This window comes from Lolium perenne, chromosome 3 (assembly GCF_019359855.2).
Source record: "Lolium perenne isolate Kyuss_39 chromosome 3, Kyuss_2.0, whole genome shotgun sequence".
Classification (NCBI taxonomy): domain Eukaryota; kingdom Viridiplantae; phylum Streptophyta; class Magnoliopsida; order Poales; family Poaceae; genus Lolium; species Lolium perenne.
Window position 1 is genome coordinate 231,675,649 of NC_067246.2, and position 13,369 is coordinate 231,689,017.

Genomic DNA, 13,369 nt, shown 5'->3' on the forward strand with positions numbered 1-13,369 from the left:
GGGGGACGCGGCTGGAGAGCGACGTCCCCCAAAGACGGCACAAACAAAACACGTGCCCCAAACGCTCGATCCGGCGCGGTTTGGGGGACGCTACTGGAGATGCTCTTAGAGATACCTAGTCAGCATCAATTTAATCGGAGCGGAGGGAGTAAAACCGATGTCTGACCTGGAATTGACACTGCTACATGAGGGTCGACTTGACGGATGTATGCAGTCCCTTCCATGTGTGGCAAGCAGTGTACAGCACGAAACCAAGCCATATTTGTCTCCAGGTGGCAATAAAGACGGAGCGGTTTCCGCCTTTGCCAGCGGGCACCGGGCACCGGGCACCGGGCAGGACGATTCCGCCGAGGTCACGGCAAAGCCAAACCAAGCAGTCTACCCAAACACCCAAGCCGCACTCACTCTGTTGCCTTTGCCTCTGCTACTACCTCCCTTCTCCTCGGGAACAGAGGAAACGAGGGAGGGACATCGATCTGTGGATTTCTCCCATGGAAGAAGAGGAGGGGAGGCCTCGCTTCTTCAAGGTCCTCATCGGCGACTTCGCCCGCCGCCTCGTGCGTATTCCTTCCTTTCCTTACTTGGGCCGCCCTGTTTCACTTGTTTTGGTGTTTGCATGTGCGCACTTTTTGGTCTCTGTTCTCAAAGGGGAAAAGTAACGCGCTTCAGTTGGGTTCCTCACCATGTTTTTGTGTTTTATCCGGCCGATATCCTTGCATTGTGTATGTTATTGGCAAAATGTGCTATCCGATAGGGCGATAGGTGGGATAGATCATAGAAATGGAAGGCACTCAGTTCTAAATCTTTATATATACAAGTTTTCCTGTGGATTGATCGGAGGCTTCATATGAAACTCGTGTCTGTTATCTCAGATAAAAAAAGCCCATCGTTTGCATGTGCTTCTTCCTATAAAAATTGTTTGCATCTGCATGCGTGCGATTTGTAACATTTTTTAATTGACGCGATCTTGGCATATGTAGTTCAGAACTTCAAATGATATGCTCAACATGTTTCTTGGAAAAGGCAGCAATCTGGCGATGTCTGACGGCATGCTTGTTTGTAGGCCAATAAAGATTTCGGCTGCTCACATACTAAATTCATCTCCCTTTGCATGCATGTTCTGCATAAGTGAAAGCAAAGCTTCACATTCTGAGCATAGACTCGTGGTTTTCAGTGACACACATGGTTAAACAACATGCCTGTCATTTCAATCTAACCCTCTATTTGCAACAACTAGTCTTTTACATATAAAAGTGTCATTTGCAGCAAAGTGGAAATAGCTTCAGGTATGCCCTGACATTGCTTTCACTTGTAGGAGATACCTCGAGACTTCCTCAGCCACATTGCAGAGGTGGGCTTCAGGGGTTCCGGCATCTCAGCGGCATCATCTGTTAAATTGACGCTTAAGCGCTCAGAACGGAAGACTTGGACTGTCGAACTAGAGAAGGTTGATCGTTGTGTATTTCTGACCACCGGATGGCCCCAGTTTGTGGTGGACAATTCTTTGAGGGGATATGAGTTCCTCCTCTTCACGTACGACAAGAATATGCATTTTACGGTTTCGGTTTTTGGGTGGAATGCTTGTGAGAAAGCGGTTCCATCTTCAGGAAGTGGTGCTCAAGCTACTGAGATGGATAAATTCGCCTCTGGTAAGAGGGGTCATAGTGGTCATGAAGTAACAGAGGCCGCTAATAATCCCACCCGTAGTCATTCACTGGTTACGGTGGCAGATCAATCTAATACGGAAGTAATATTCTGCTCTAATCTTGGTTCTTGGGCAAATGATTGAATAAGTTTTTTAAAAGTCTTTTTTCTCTGTAGTTGTCGACTCTCTTGTTCATGCAGAGTCACTTTGTTGTCCAAATAGTTTATATAAGTTTATTTGCAAGTGTGGCAACATATGCTCAACAATAGAACACGAGTTCATCAAACAAAAATGTGAAATTGTCTTTGACTAGAACACAAGAGAAGATTCGGGATCAGAAGACTTATTTCTTCACGTCACTTTAGGAGATTCTAACGTCATTTAGTTATTTCATACTACTACATTTCACATTGGGTTCAGAGAGGAGCGAAAGGTTAAAACTGTTGATTACCATCTTAGTTGTAATGTTTCTCTCCTCAAACTGATAATCTTGTATCGACTTTTAGATACCCCCCTTTCAAATGATTACTCGAGGGAATGGGCATAGCTCATCACAGAGCTTCGTTGACCTACATCTTCATCAAGTAGACGGTTCTAAGGACGAGTTAAAGACATACTTATTGCTGAAGGTGCCGATGAATGACGATAGAGCTGTAGCAATAGCTGAAGTAATGAGAAGATTGCATCTTGACAAAGTGACAATTGACTTATTCTGTGCTACACTCTGTTTGCATAAGTGGAACTCGGATGCGGCTGCAGAGGATTTTGATGTATGTAGAGGAAAACCACAAATTCAGAACCAGTTTCTGAAGCAGAAACTTGTCCTGCAATGTAAGTATTTTAATTGCCTCATTTTTTTTATCATATTTGCATCTAGCACGCTGAAACACATTTTCTTATTGATCAGTTGATTTTATAAAGAGGCAACTACGATGCTTCTTCCCTCCGGAGGATGATTGTTCTACTCAAATACGTGATAGCAAGAAGAGCAGCCTTGAGGAGCCAAACTTGTCGAATCAGCCACTGCAGTTTGACCTGGCAGCAGTAAAGAGCAGGCTAGTTGGCGACCGCGAGTTATGTGATTTTTCTTACAAACAGAAGAGGAGAACAGGCAAGTGGCGATCACTGCAGACTTCTGAAACACCACGAAGATCACCAAGACTGGCGCGCTTGAATAATTCTCGTGGCAGCACAGAGACTGGATTGAAAGAAAGACCTGGAGTGGTAGAATCATCAGTAGCTGGCACAATTGATCGGGTGGAGAACAGAGCAGCTCAAGCGTCTTTACCCTACGAGAAGCCAGACAGTGTTTCAGAAGTAGATTGCCAGCATATTGTTGGTATGCTTGATTTTGTCAGTTAGAACTTACAAGTGCGCTCTAACATCTTGTACTGCAATTGAATCAATTTGTCTCTTTTTAGGTTCCTTATCTCGAGACTTCAAGAGACTCAAATCAACAAGAGGTGTGGTGGGCTTAAGTGAAAAGCCTGAACATAATCAAGGAGAAAATAAAGAAAAAATAGATCAAGGAAATAAGGGAGAAACCCTTCAAGAGCAAATCGATAGAAATGCTGTAGAGACTTATGACTCACTCATGGAGAGAGGTTGCATAGATACATCACCAGCAACCAAGTCCGAGGTGTCATCTTTGAGACTAAATGAGCTATATTTGGCATGGAAGCCCTCAGTACATGCCAATCCCCATGAGGAAATCTTACTTCATATTCAACGGGATAACTTTACAAGGACCATCTCACATGTTCAGGGGATTATTCGGAGTCGTCCTTCAGATCTACTGTGTGCAGCTATAATTGAAGCTGTTGTGCAGAAAGAACTTCTTAAATGGGATCCGTGTCTTGAGGATGTTGATGCTCAAAGGATAGTGATTGCATTACTAGAGCATGCTAAAAAAATCAAGGAGATTATCAATTTCAATATGGATAGCCGGAAGGAAGAATTTTCCACAAAGCTACATGATCAGCTTAAGTGGCAGCTCAAAGAACTGGAAAATGTATACACTTCCACGGAAGTAGATTACAAGAAAGTAACACTTGATGGTAGCATAGCTGTCTCGACTTTGCAAGAACAGAAAAAAAAATTGCATGCCCTTCAGGGTGAGATCAAAGACTCGCGACAGTCCATGATGATAGAGGATGAAATGCAGAAATTGGTGCATGAAGTTGCTGAGCAGGAAAGTTTAGTCCAGAGGTCTCTAATGGAAAGAGTAAGGGTTAAGACAGTTTTGAAGAGCTATGAGCAGATTCTTGTTGAAGCAAAAGAGCGGCTAGCCTTAAGTGAACTTGGATTAATTGATGTCGAGACATTGGTTAAGGTAGAGATGGATAACATGAGGAAGGAGCTTGAGATATCCAAAAGAAGCCTCCTAAATATCGTTTTCAAGTAATAGTAGAAAGATGATCTTGTTCAGTCGTAGGTATTTCTTCTTCTGGCTATGCTCCGCTTTGCTGTAACCCTTTAACATTGTTCTAGAAGTTAAAATCCGCAGCATGTTTATCAGGAGTGGAGGAAAGCATGAATCTCAAATTCTCAATGTGCATAGCCCTGCTTGTTTTCTGTTGTTCTTCCTAAATTAAGCTGATGATTGAAAAAAATGTCTCCTGAATTGAGCTGATGATTGAGTTTTTTTTTGGCTCAAAACATGTCGATGGATGCTGATCTTACACTATAATTAGGCTATGATATTAATTATTGCCGTGGTTACATTATACAATCAATCTACTTCTGAAGGGTTGCCAGGTTATAGAATGCTCCCTTCTTGTTCATGAGCTGTGGATAAGTACCACGCTCAATCACCTTGCCCTCTCCTAAGAAGGCTATTGAGTCTGCGTTCTTGATTGTGTTTAGTCGATGTGCCACCACAATTGTAGTCCTCCCTGACATGATTCGATCAAGTGCCTCCTGCACCACTTGCTCTGACTGTGCATCGAGAGCACTTGTTGCTTCATCAAGTAGTAGTATAGCTGGATTGCGGATTATTGCCCTCGCAATTGCAATTCTTTGCTTCTGTCCTCCTGATAATTGTATACCATGCTCTCCACAATCAGTGTTATATCCGTCCTTCAGAGATCTGAAAAGAAGCAATAAAGCTTTAAATTCCATATATGTTGGATAGTGGGATTACATAATTTAATGTATATGTCCAAGCCAGAGATATAACTAAGACTTACGAGATGAACTCATGTGCATTTGCCGATTTAGCAGCTTCCACAATCTCTTCTTCATCAGCTTCTGGCTTACCGAAGGCAATGTTGTCCCTGACGCTACCAGAAAACATCGCAGGTTCCTGACTGACTAGAGCGGTAAATCCTCGAAACCAAAGAATATTCATCTCCCTCACATCCATACCATCGATCCTTACAGCACCTCTATCAACATCGTAGAACCTCTGGATCAAACCTATGATAGTAGATTTGCCACATCCACTTCTACCCACCAGGCCAATACTTGTTCCTGCTTTGACGTCCAAGCTAAAATCCTGCAGGATTAGGCATTCTGGTCTTGTTGGATATGCGAAATCTACCTTTTTGAACTCTATTCTTCCTTGTATTTTGCTCTTTGGATCGTCCTTTTCCACCTGCAATGTAGCTGTGTTATTTTCTCTCTTACAGCAATCTAGCATTGTAAAAATAATTGTTTTTGCAAGGATGCCATTCTACACAATGCTCATGAGAGTGTGAAAATGTGTTGTTACCTGTGAATTTTGCGGAGAGATAGATTTCCTATCTAGCACCTCGAACACTGAGGCTACAGCGTTTGCTCCCTTTGCCAGGTCGGAAGTCATGCTGCCAGCATCAGCAATCAGCTTTCCTGTGCTTACCAAGACGAAAAAGGTTTTGAAGACATCACCCGCTGTGATCTCCCCAGACTGTGCCAATTTCCCGCCATACCAGAAGTCCAGTGCCCATGATAAGAATGTGAGGCAAGGTGACAGCCCTGTGGTTATCCCCGCTACCCACGACTTCTTCCTTGCTTTCCTCAGTGGTCCCTCTTGCGTATGCTCGAAGAGCTGAAGAATCTTTGATGAGCATCCAAATGAGGTTACCATCCTGTGGTTGTAAACAGCTTCTATGGCAATCTGAGTACTTTGGTACTGCGCCTTTGCCAAGTCCCTTGACACATTTGAGAGAACTATCTTCTTGGCATAGTAGCAGATCATCGTACAGGGCTGCACAGCAATCATGACAAGAGCAAGTTTCCATGCTACTACTAGGCCCATTGTCACTGCAATTACAATACCACAAGCTGTTTGAAGTAGCAGGGATATTCTGTCTGCAACAAGGGTTTTAACAAGAGAAGACTCATCACTTAGCCGAGAGCACAGTGAACCACTTGAGTTAGTGTCTTCATCAAACCATGCTGCCTCGAAGGTTAAGATTTTTTCAAGTACTTGGACTCGGATGCGCCTAACTAGATGCTCCCCCATATAGGCGAAATTGTAGTGTTGCAATAGATTAACAACTATGGATACGACGGACAATGAACAAAATATCATTGCGTACCGGCTGATAATTGCATTCATCTCATTGCGGTCCTGAACAAAGAATGCAGCAATCATACCTCCGATGGTGAGAGCATAGATGGGCTGCAACGAACCATATACCAATGCAGACATGCTGCCTATGACTGCTTGTTTCCACTCTGGTGCATTCATTGCAAGAAGCCTGGAGAAAGATGGCGCGGGAGGGGAAACATGTGACCCAGTTTCCTTTAAAACACCTGGCGTAAGTGGCATGGGACTTGCTCTGGACATGCTGAGACGGCTGGCACTGGTCCTGGCTGCAGAAGAGGCCCTAAATTGGTCACTTTCTTGATCAATGTAGCTCACCATCTTCTGCAACTTCACAAGTCGTGAATATGGGCCACCCTTGTTAATCAATTCCTCATGTGTGCCAATTTCAGCTATGGTACCCCCATCAACTACTGCAATCTGATTGGCATTCTTTACGGTGGAAAGCTTGTGAGCTACAACCTGATCAGTAGTAATGTACAATGAGTGCTATAGTGCCAAAGGATTTGAGAAATTCTAAGCCTGGCATTCTAAAGAAGGAAGAGCTTACCAGTGTTGTTCTTCCCATAGATGCTTGATCAAGTGCATGCTGCACCAGCTTTTCTGATTCCGAGTCAAGTGCGCTTGTGGCTTCATCAAGCAACAATATAGCAGGGTTCTTGATGACCGCCCTTGCGATGGCAATGCGCTGCTTTTGACCACCTGATAGCAATGCTCCACGCTCACCAATCTACAAGGACAGTAAAAGCACCGTTAAGACAGGGAGTTAAGGCGCTTGCATGTTTGTTTCCTTACGATGAACAAACATACCTTGGTCTCATATCCCTCTGGAAGCCCCCTTATGAAGTTGTGAGCGTTTGCTGTCATGGCTGCTGCATACAGTTCATCCATGGTTGCATCTGGCTTTCCAAATAAGATGTTCTCCTTTATGGACGTGCCGAACAGTGCATGATCTTGGCTGACAAGTCCCATCTTGCTCCTGATCGACTTGAGCTTCAGTTTCTTAATGTCGACGCCATCGATCTTGACAGTTCCTTCAGTGGCATCATAAAAGCGCTGCACCAGTGCTATTGCGGTAGACTTGCCGCTGCCACTAGACCCGACCAAAGCAATTGTTTGGCCAGCAGGAATCTGGAGGTTGAAGTCTTTGAGGATTGTCATATTAGGCCTTGATGGGTACACAAAGCGGACAGATTCAAACTCGAGCTCGCCGCGGACTTGATCCAAAACAAGCCCCTCTGGGTCATCATCGTTGATCTGTGGCACACGGTTTATCCGTTCGAGAATTCTCGTGGCAGCAACGGAAGCCTCAATGAAATGTTTCAGCTCTGGGATTGCCATTCCAAGGGCTCTGCAACATTTCAGGTTTTTTTATTGTTAAGCTTCTGTTCTACATAATCAAATGTAAGTCAGTAGGGGAGGAGGGAGGGTTATGACGAACTTACAGGCCACCCAGAACGAAGGAGATTCCTGCAGCGTATATCCTTCCTCCACTTTCATGGTGGTACATCACCAATCTACTGCCATACCAGGCGAGGAAGGCCCAAATGGCGAAAGCAAGGCCAGTGAATCCTACAGCGAGACCTTTGGCAATGCCCTGCTTGATCCCCAGGTTGATGGTCCTGTCAAGGATTGCTGTATACTTCTGGATTATTCCTTTCTCTGCAGTGAATGAATAAATGGTCTTGATGGAGCTGAGTGCTTGCTCGACCAGGGAGTTTGCCTTGGCGTACTCACGGCGCGATTCGCGGGAGAGATACAGGAGGTACTTGCCGTAGATGAGACCAGGGATGATGAGGAGCAGGACTAGAGGGTAAGAAACCAGAGCCAGCCTCCATGAGAAATAGGTGGAGAAGGCCAGCCCAGAGACAAAGACTGTAGAGTGCACAAGAAATAGAGGAACCTGTTCAAGATCAAAGAAAGAAAATCAGTCAGATCTGCTGTTAGCTCATGAATTAAAGGTTGGTAACTTTTGTTCTTGTTCTCTAAATTTCCTTTTTATCAAATCCAGATCAACTAATCCGGCCAGTCTCATTGTTAATTGCTTCACCTCCGGTAGAGCTAATAATGCATCTATGCACTTGTTTAATGCAGTGGTTGTCTTAGGAAGCAGTATGTGAACATTCCATGCTGAGTTCGTCATGTGCTCCCATATTTCCCTGTTGGTCCACCATTACGGTGCACGCGTTTTTTTTTTTCTTTCCAATTTCTTATGGCAGAGCCTGACAGATGAAGCATCCCTGTCGTCTAGATTCGACACCAAAATCATGCGATGGTCTGGTATCATTAATTAGTCAAACTACTATTGTGATGGTTCGGAGTATTTGATTCACTACGGATTCAGTGACGACCTACAGTTAGCGAAGCAGGGTAGGTATGCCACCATCAGTCACAAGGAACGTTGCTCTTGTCCTTGGTTCATCTTAAACAAAGCACCGCCAGTCCTAATTAAGCTCAGATCAACCAAGAAGGAACAAGGTTCCAACTTCCAAGGTGGATCTATGGACTGAATAATCATATAAAATTAGGCAGGTGTTACCTGAGAAGACTAGATCCTATGATAATTAAGGTAATTGAAAATCAAATTAACTAGCAAAATTTGGGGTTTCACATGACTGGGTTGGTGTGTACCTTCTCGCTGAGGACCTCCTGGATGAGTGATGCGTCCTTGGAGATGCTGTTGATGATCTCCGAAGTGGTGGCCTCCTGCGAGTCGAAGAAGGCCACCTCCTGCCGCAGGATGGCCTGCAGGTACAGGTGCCTGATCCGGAGCACCTGCCTCTCGCTCGTCCGGCTCCAGCAATACCCTTCTGCGTGTGTCCACACGGAGTACAAGATTGTAAGGATACTGGCAAGCTAGAACATAGATCTGTGTATGTATATTCGCTGCAGCAAGTTCGAAGGTTACCCATGGACGCCACCACCAGGATGGCGAAGGCCAGGTAGACGAAGTTCAGGCACGACTGCACGAGGCGGGCAACAACCACAGTGTTAGTGTCACTGGCACTGGGAAAATGAATGATAAAATGTGCACAAATTCATGTGTTCCAGCACTAATTAAGAACCTTCTCGATGTCATGCATGAAGTCCACGCTGCCGGCACGGCCCTGCTGCTGGGCGTGGCCGCGCCCCAGCGAGTTCATCACGTCGCTGGCGAAGATGAGGAGGAGGTTGGTGGAGCACCCATCGCCGATGGCACCCAGCGTGCCCAGGACCATGAGCAAGACATCCACCCGATCCGCGAACTTGAACAGGCCGCGGATGCTCCGCCGCTCTCCGCCGCCAGTGCTCGCCGGGGCGCTGCTCATCTTTGAACTGCCCGGGTGTAGCACAGTAGTGGTACTAGTAGCACTGCCCACAGCACCGATCGCTACGCTACCTTTGTTGTGTTTGCTGCAATGGACTTGGCACTGGGGCTTTATATAGCACAGGAATACACGCGCGTGTGCTCTTGGGTCGTTGTTAACTTTGGCCTTGAAAAGTTGGTCGGTTAGAGCGTCCTCAGTTGCAGAAATATAAGCATGATATGATGTTTTGAAAGTAGTACATAATAAAAAGAAAACAAAAAATACACTATACCAACATCATACCATGAGGCATATGAACATGAATACAGTGTATTTCTGGGGTTTTCGATATAATTTCAGAACATTGGATGATGTAATTTTTGCACCATATGCATATATAATTTCAGAACATTGGATGATGTAATTTTTGCACCATATGCATATGTATATTATGTCCTCTACTCGCCAATGAGGGTTGTTGTGTCATGTGTGCCTAATATTATAGACATTTTATTTTTATTTTTACTTTTCTTATGTGTGATGTTGCATTTATAGTAATCTTATACTAGTATAAATAAGATTTATCGTATCTTTACTAATTAATGCAACCTTTTTGCCAATTGGGCTTGTAGTGCAGTGTGGGGTTTGGTCTCTGATAAAGCATGCAGGTTGCTATAATTGCTATCTTAGTCAAGTGAAATTGCTTTTTGGGTATAAAGTTAACGGGACAAAAGAGTCGTTTCAATCCTACTATACCAACATAGGCGGTGGTATTAATACCGTGCCAGACTCAAATACTGCCGGTTAGGAGGTTGTCCATCACAAAATTTATATGCTTTTTCCGGTCCTAATTAATTGTTGCACCTTACGAGTACACTTATACTAGATATAGTATATAGGTGCGTGAATAAATTTGAACCGGATGGAGTAACCCAAGACACAGCCTCATACCCGGTTTATCTCATGGTATGCTGTAAAAATTCATAAATAATCATGAAAGTGCATAACATTATTTCATAATGTATCACATGCCGTCCAAGGTATTTTTTTTCAGGTTTTCACATATTGTTCATTTAGGTAAAAAGTGAATCGAGGCTACACCATTGCCTTCTCCATCACCTTCCTCTACACTCGCTCTCCACTGGTCGGAGTTCAGTTACTCTCTGACTGTTGTCGTTCTCACCAATTATCTCCATCCTCAAAACCTCACCTCCTCCCTCGTCCCATGACTCTGTCTTCGTCGTGGACTTCCTGAACCATCTCCCCTCCACATCCACACGTTCACTTGCTTGCTCTGATGCTTTCCGCACACTTCTCCTTACAGCACATGTCTCCAAACCATCTCGGAGGCGAACAAGGATTGGTGGATCAGGGCATCCATGCATACACAAATTCTCGAAATGAATCCAGTAGGTGAGATTGTGCTGATTTGCCTTAAAAAAGGTAAGACATTCTTGCTTCCTAATCACAACTTACTACTGTTGGGTTAACACATTTTCCTTGACTTGCATTCGCAAATGGCAATGCTTGCACAACTGTAACATGATGAGCTCATCATTTCCAAATTGCGATGCAATGATGCTGCCGATCGAGTAAGCTAATCACGAAAAGCTGTACCATAACCTTAATGGAAGCGCTTTACGTTTACCGGAAAAATTACTTGCTTTAAACACACATCTGCTTCTTTACCCAACCCACTAATCCATTTTCCGGTTGCAGGCAGCTGCAAATTTCAACACATGATGTACATCGAAAGCAACTAGCTAGTAGCTCTTGTTTTGTTCTTTAGCTAGGACATGTTCCATAGAAAATTATGGGTGCCAGACAGGTCAGTGGTACAACTACTATTAAACTGATGGATCAAAAGCTATTTTCGTACCGTTTTGCACGCCCTAATTAAGCTCTAGGTTTGAATAGCGCATGGCGGTCAATGTGAGTAGAGTATTTTTTGTGCGAGTAGAGTACTTCTCTTGCTGCTTCACTTTTGACGCGTCAAAATACGCATGCACACGATGTACATGTCACATTTTAATATAAGTAGTAGAGCAAGGTTACAGCCACCTCATCTCCCTCGCAAGAACTGGATTTTGAGCGAGGGGCCAAAAATCTTTCACCAAAAATACTCAAAAGCCTTCACTTCCATACAATGGTTACGTCTAAGCTAGCTGAATGCCCGTGCTTTGCTACAAAAAATACAATAAATAATAAATAAATCATTATATTTCGCAAACACTCAGTCCGAGTGTGGTTATTCACCTCTTCAAATCTTTGTCACCTATAGAACCACGATTGAGGATAAAATACCGTATGATTGAACTTGGACATTCAGTACGAGGGTCGTGTAGTGTTGGCTGCCCATTTGGCTGCCGCCATTGTTACCAAACCGAATCACGATTGTTTGGTACTACACGATGTTGCTTTGTTTATCAGTTGTTGCTTGGAGATGGAATGTGATATGGATTGCCCTTGATTTACGGGGGATATTATATGTGATATGATCGTCTTTTTTTCAAAGAGAGATTTGCAAGAAACATGTGGATGTGTGGGCTGGTGATTAGTTTTTATTTTATTTCGATAACAAGGCAAGAACCAATTAATTTGATAGCTCGTTAACGGAAAAGGAAAGAAATAATTTGATTTTTTATTTCAATAACAAAGAAAGAAACTACTCATTTGACAGCATGCTAACGAAATAAGAATGAGATTATTTGATTTGATCTAGAACTTAAGACTAACATGAAAAAACAAGTTCAGCTAGGGAGGAACCCAACCGACTTTTTGTTAAGAGGGAAGATGAGCACTAGGAATTGAACCTCGACGAGATTCAAACCCTAGGGGTGCCACTGCGTGCCCTACCACTGGGCTACTGCCCTGTTCTCATGGCTTTGCAAAACTGGTAGCCAAAATCCAATCTCGCCGCCTGCAACCGAAGATGTGCCACCTTGTTTCCCCTGGAAAAAACGCATTCATCAGAACATACTGATCCTGGACAATTTCGCAAATGTGCAAGCAATGACCAAGCAGATGAAGAGGAAGAAGTGTAGCACCCTACTCCTAAAGATTTATATCCAAAAGGTTTTAGACACTTTGTCCTGGGACTTCTTGACCGCCATCCTGGTGCACCTAGGCTTCAGAACCAAGTGGGTTGATCTCATTGCCTACCTACTGCACACTGCCGGCACAAGAGCCTTGATCAATGGCAACTTAACAAATCATATCGACCATAGGCGTGGTTTGAGACATGGTGACCCCCTTTCCTCGCTCCAATTTGTCATTTCCATGAACACACTCGTAGCAATCATCGATGTTGTCGTCTTCCTCGAGCCAAGTGCAACTGATCTTGTAGCCATCATGAAGCTATTTGACATCTTCGCATTGGCTACTGGTCTGTGCTTGCGCGTGACAGGGCTTGCAACGGCGCCAGAAAGTAGCTTCTTGTGATGGTAAAGCACACGTCCGTTGGGAACCCCAAGAGGAAAGTATGATGCGTATAGCAGCGAGTTTTCCCTCAGTAAGAAACCAAGGTTATCGAACCAGTAGGAGATAAAGACCACGTGAAGGTTGTTGGTGAAGGAGTGTAGTGCGGCGCAACACCAGGGATTCCGGTGCCAACGTGGAACCTGCGCAACACAATCAAGATACTTTGCCCCAACTTAACAGTGAGGTTGTCAATCTCACCGGCTTGCTGAAAACAAAGGATTAAACGTATGGTGTGGAGAATGATGTTTGCTTGCAAAGAACAACAGAGAACAATGATTGCAGTAGGTTGTATTTCAGATGTAAAAGAATGGACCGGGGTCCACAGTTCACTAGTGGTGTCTCTCCAATAAGATAAATAACATGTTGGGTGAACAAATTATAGTTGGGCAATTGACAAATAGAGAAGGCATAACAATGCACATACATATC

The 13,369-nt window shown here is 44.1% G+C and overlaps 2 protein-coding genes across 3 annotated transcripts; one reads left to right on the forward strand and one right to left on the reverse strand.

Moving 5' to 3' along the window:
• The first annotated feature begins 313 nt into the window (after positions 1 to 313).
• Positions 314 to 4,196, forward strand: LOC127343649 (B3 domain-containing protein Os03g0120900-like). Of its 2 annotated transcripts, none has more exons than XM_071828367.1 (5): positions 314 to 557; positions 1,316 to 1,747; positions 2,152 to 2,476; positions 2,553 to 2,984; positions 3,067 to 4,196. In XM_071828367.1, exons 1-5 carry the CDS (start codon positions 492 to 494, stop codon positions 4,047 to 4,049), a joined length of 2,238 nt encoding a protein of 745 aa, XP_071684468.1. In that variant the 5' UTR covers positions 314 to 491; the 3' UTR covers positions 4,050 to 4,196. The 2 variants fall into 2 exon arrangements, with proteins under 2 accessions (XP_071684468.1, XP_071684469.1); XM_071828368.1 differs by having other exon boundaries at positions 314 to 527.
• A 51-nt stretch (positions 4,197 to 4,247) lies between these two features.
• Positions 4,248 to 9,553, reverse strand: LOC127343648 (putative ABC transporter B family member 8). The gene is made up of 9 exons (XM_051369811.1): positions 9,239 to 9,553; positions 9,082 to 9,136; positions 8,805 to 8,983; positions 7,619 to 8,076; positions 6,984 to 7,524; positions 6,724 to 6,903; positions 5,358 to 6,635; positions 4,834 to 5,240; positions 4,248 to 4,733 (listed from the first exon to the last, which is right to left on the reverse strand). Exons 1-9 carry the CDS (start codon positions 9,479 to 9,481, stop codon positions 4,382 to 4,384), a joined length of 3,693 nt encoding a protein of 1,230 aa, XP_051225771.1. The 5' UTR covers positions 9,482 to 9,553; the 3' UTR covers positions 4,248 to 4,381.
• Positions 9,554 to 13,369: the final 3,816 nt, after the last annotated feature.

What these genes read in the sequence shown, in the direction of transcription:
- LOC127343649 (XM_071828367.1), top strand. Translation starts at nt 492, where the DNA reads ATGGAAGAAGAGGAGGGGAGGCCTCGCTTCTTCAAGGTCCTCATCGGC. An exon ending in GCGACTTCGCCCGCCGCCTC is followed by an intron (nt 558 to 1,315) that starts GTGCGTATTCCT and finishes TTTCACTTGTAG; the next exon opens with GAGATACCTCGAGACTTCCT. An exon ending in GCAGAAACTTGTCCTGCAAT is followed by an intron (nt 2,477 to 2,552) that starts GTAAGTATTTTA and finishes CTTATTGATCAG; the next exon opens with TTGATTTTATAAAGAGGCAA.
- LOC127343648 (XM_051369811.1), bottom strand. Translation starts at nt 9,481, where the DNA reads ATGAGCAGCGCCCCGGCGAGCACTGGCGGCGGAGAGCGGCGGAGCATC. An exon ending in AGGAGGTCCTCAGCGAGAAG is followed by an intron (nt 8,077 to 8,804) that starts GTACACACCAAC and finishes GATCTTGAACAG; the next exon opens with GTTCCTCTATTTCTTGTGCA. An exon ending in AATGCACATGAGTTCATCTC is followed by an intron (nt 4,734 to 4,833) that starts GTAAGTCTTAGT and finishes GCTTCTTTTCAG; the next exon opens with ATCTCTGAAGGACGGATATA.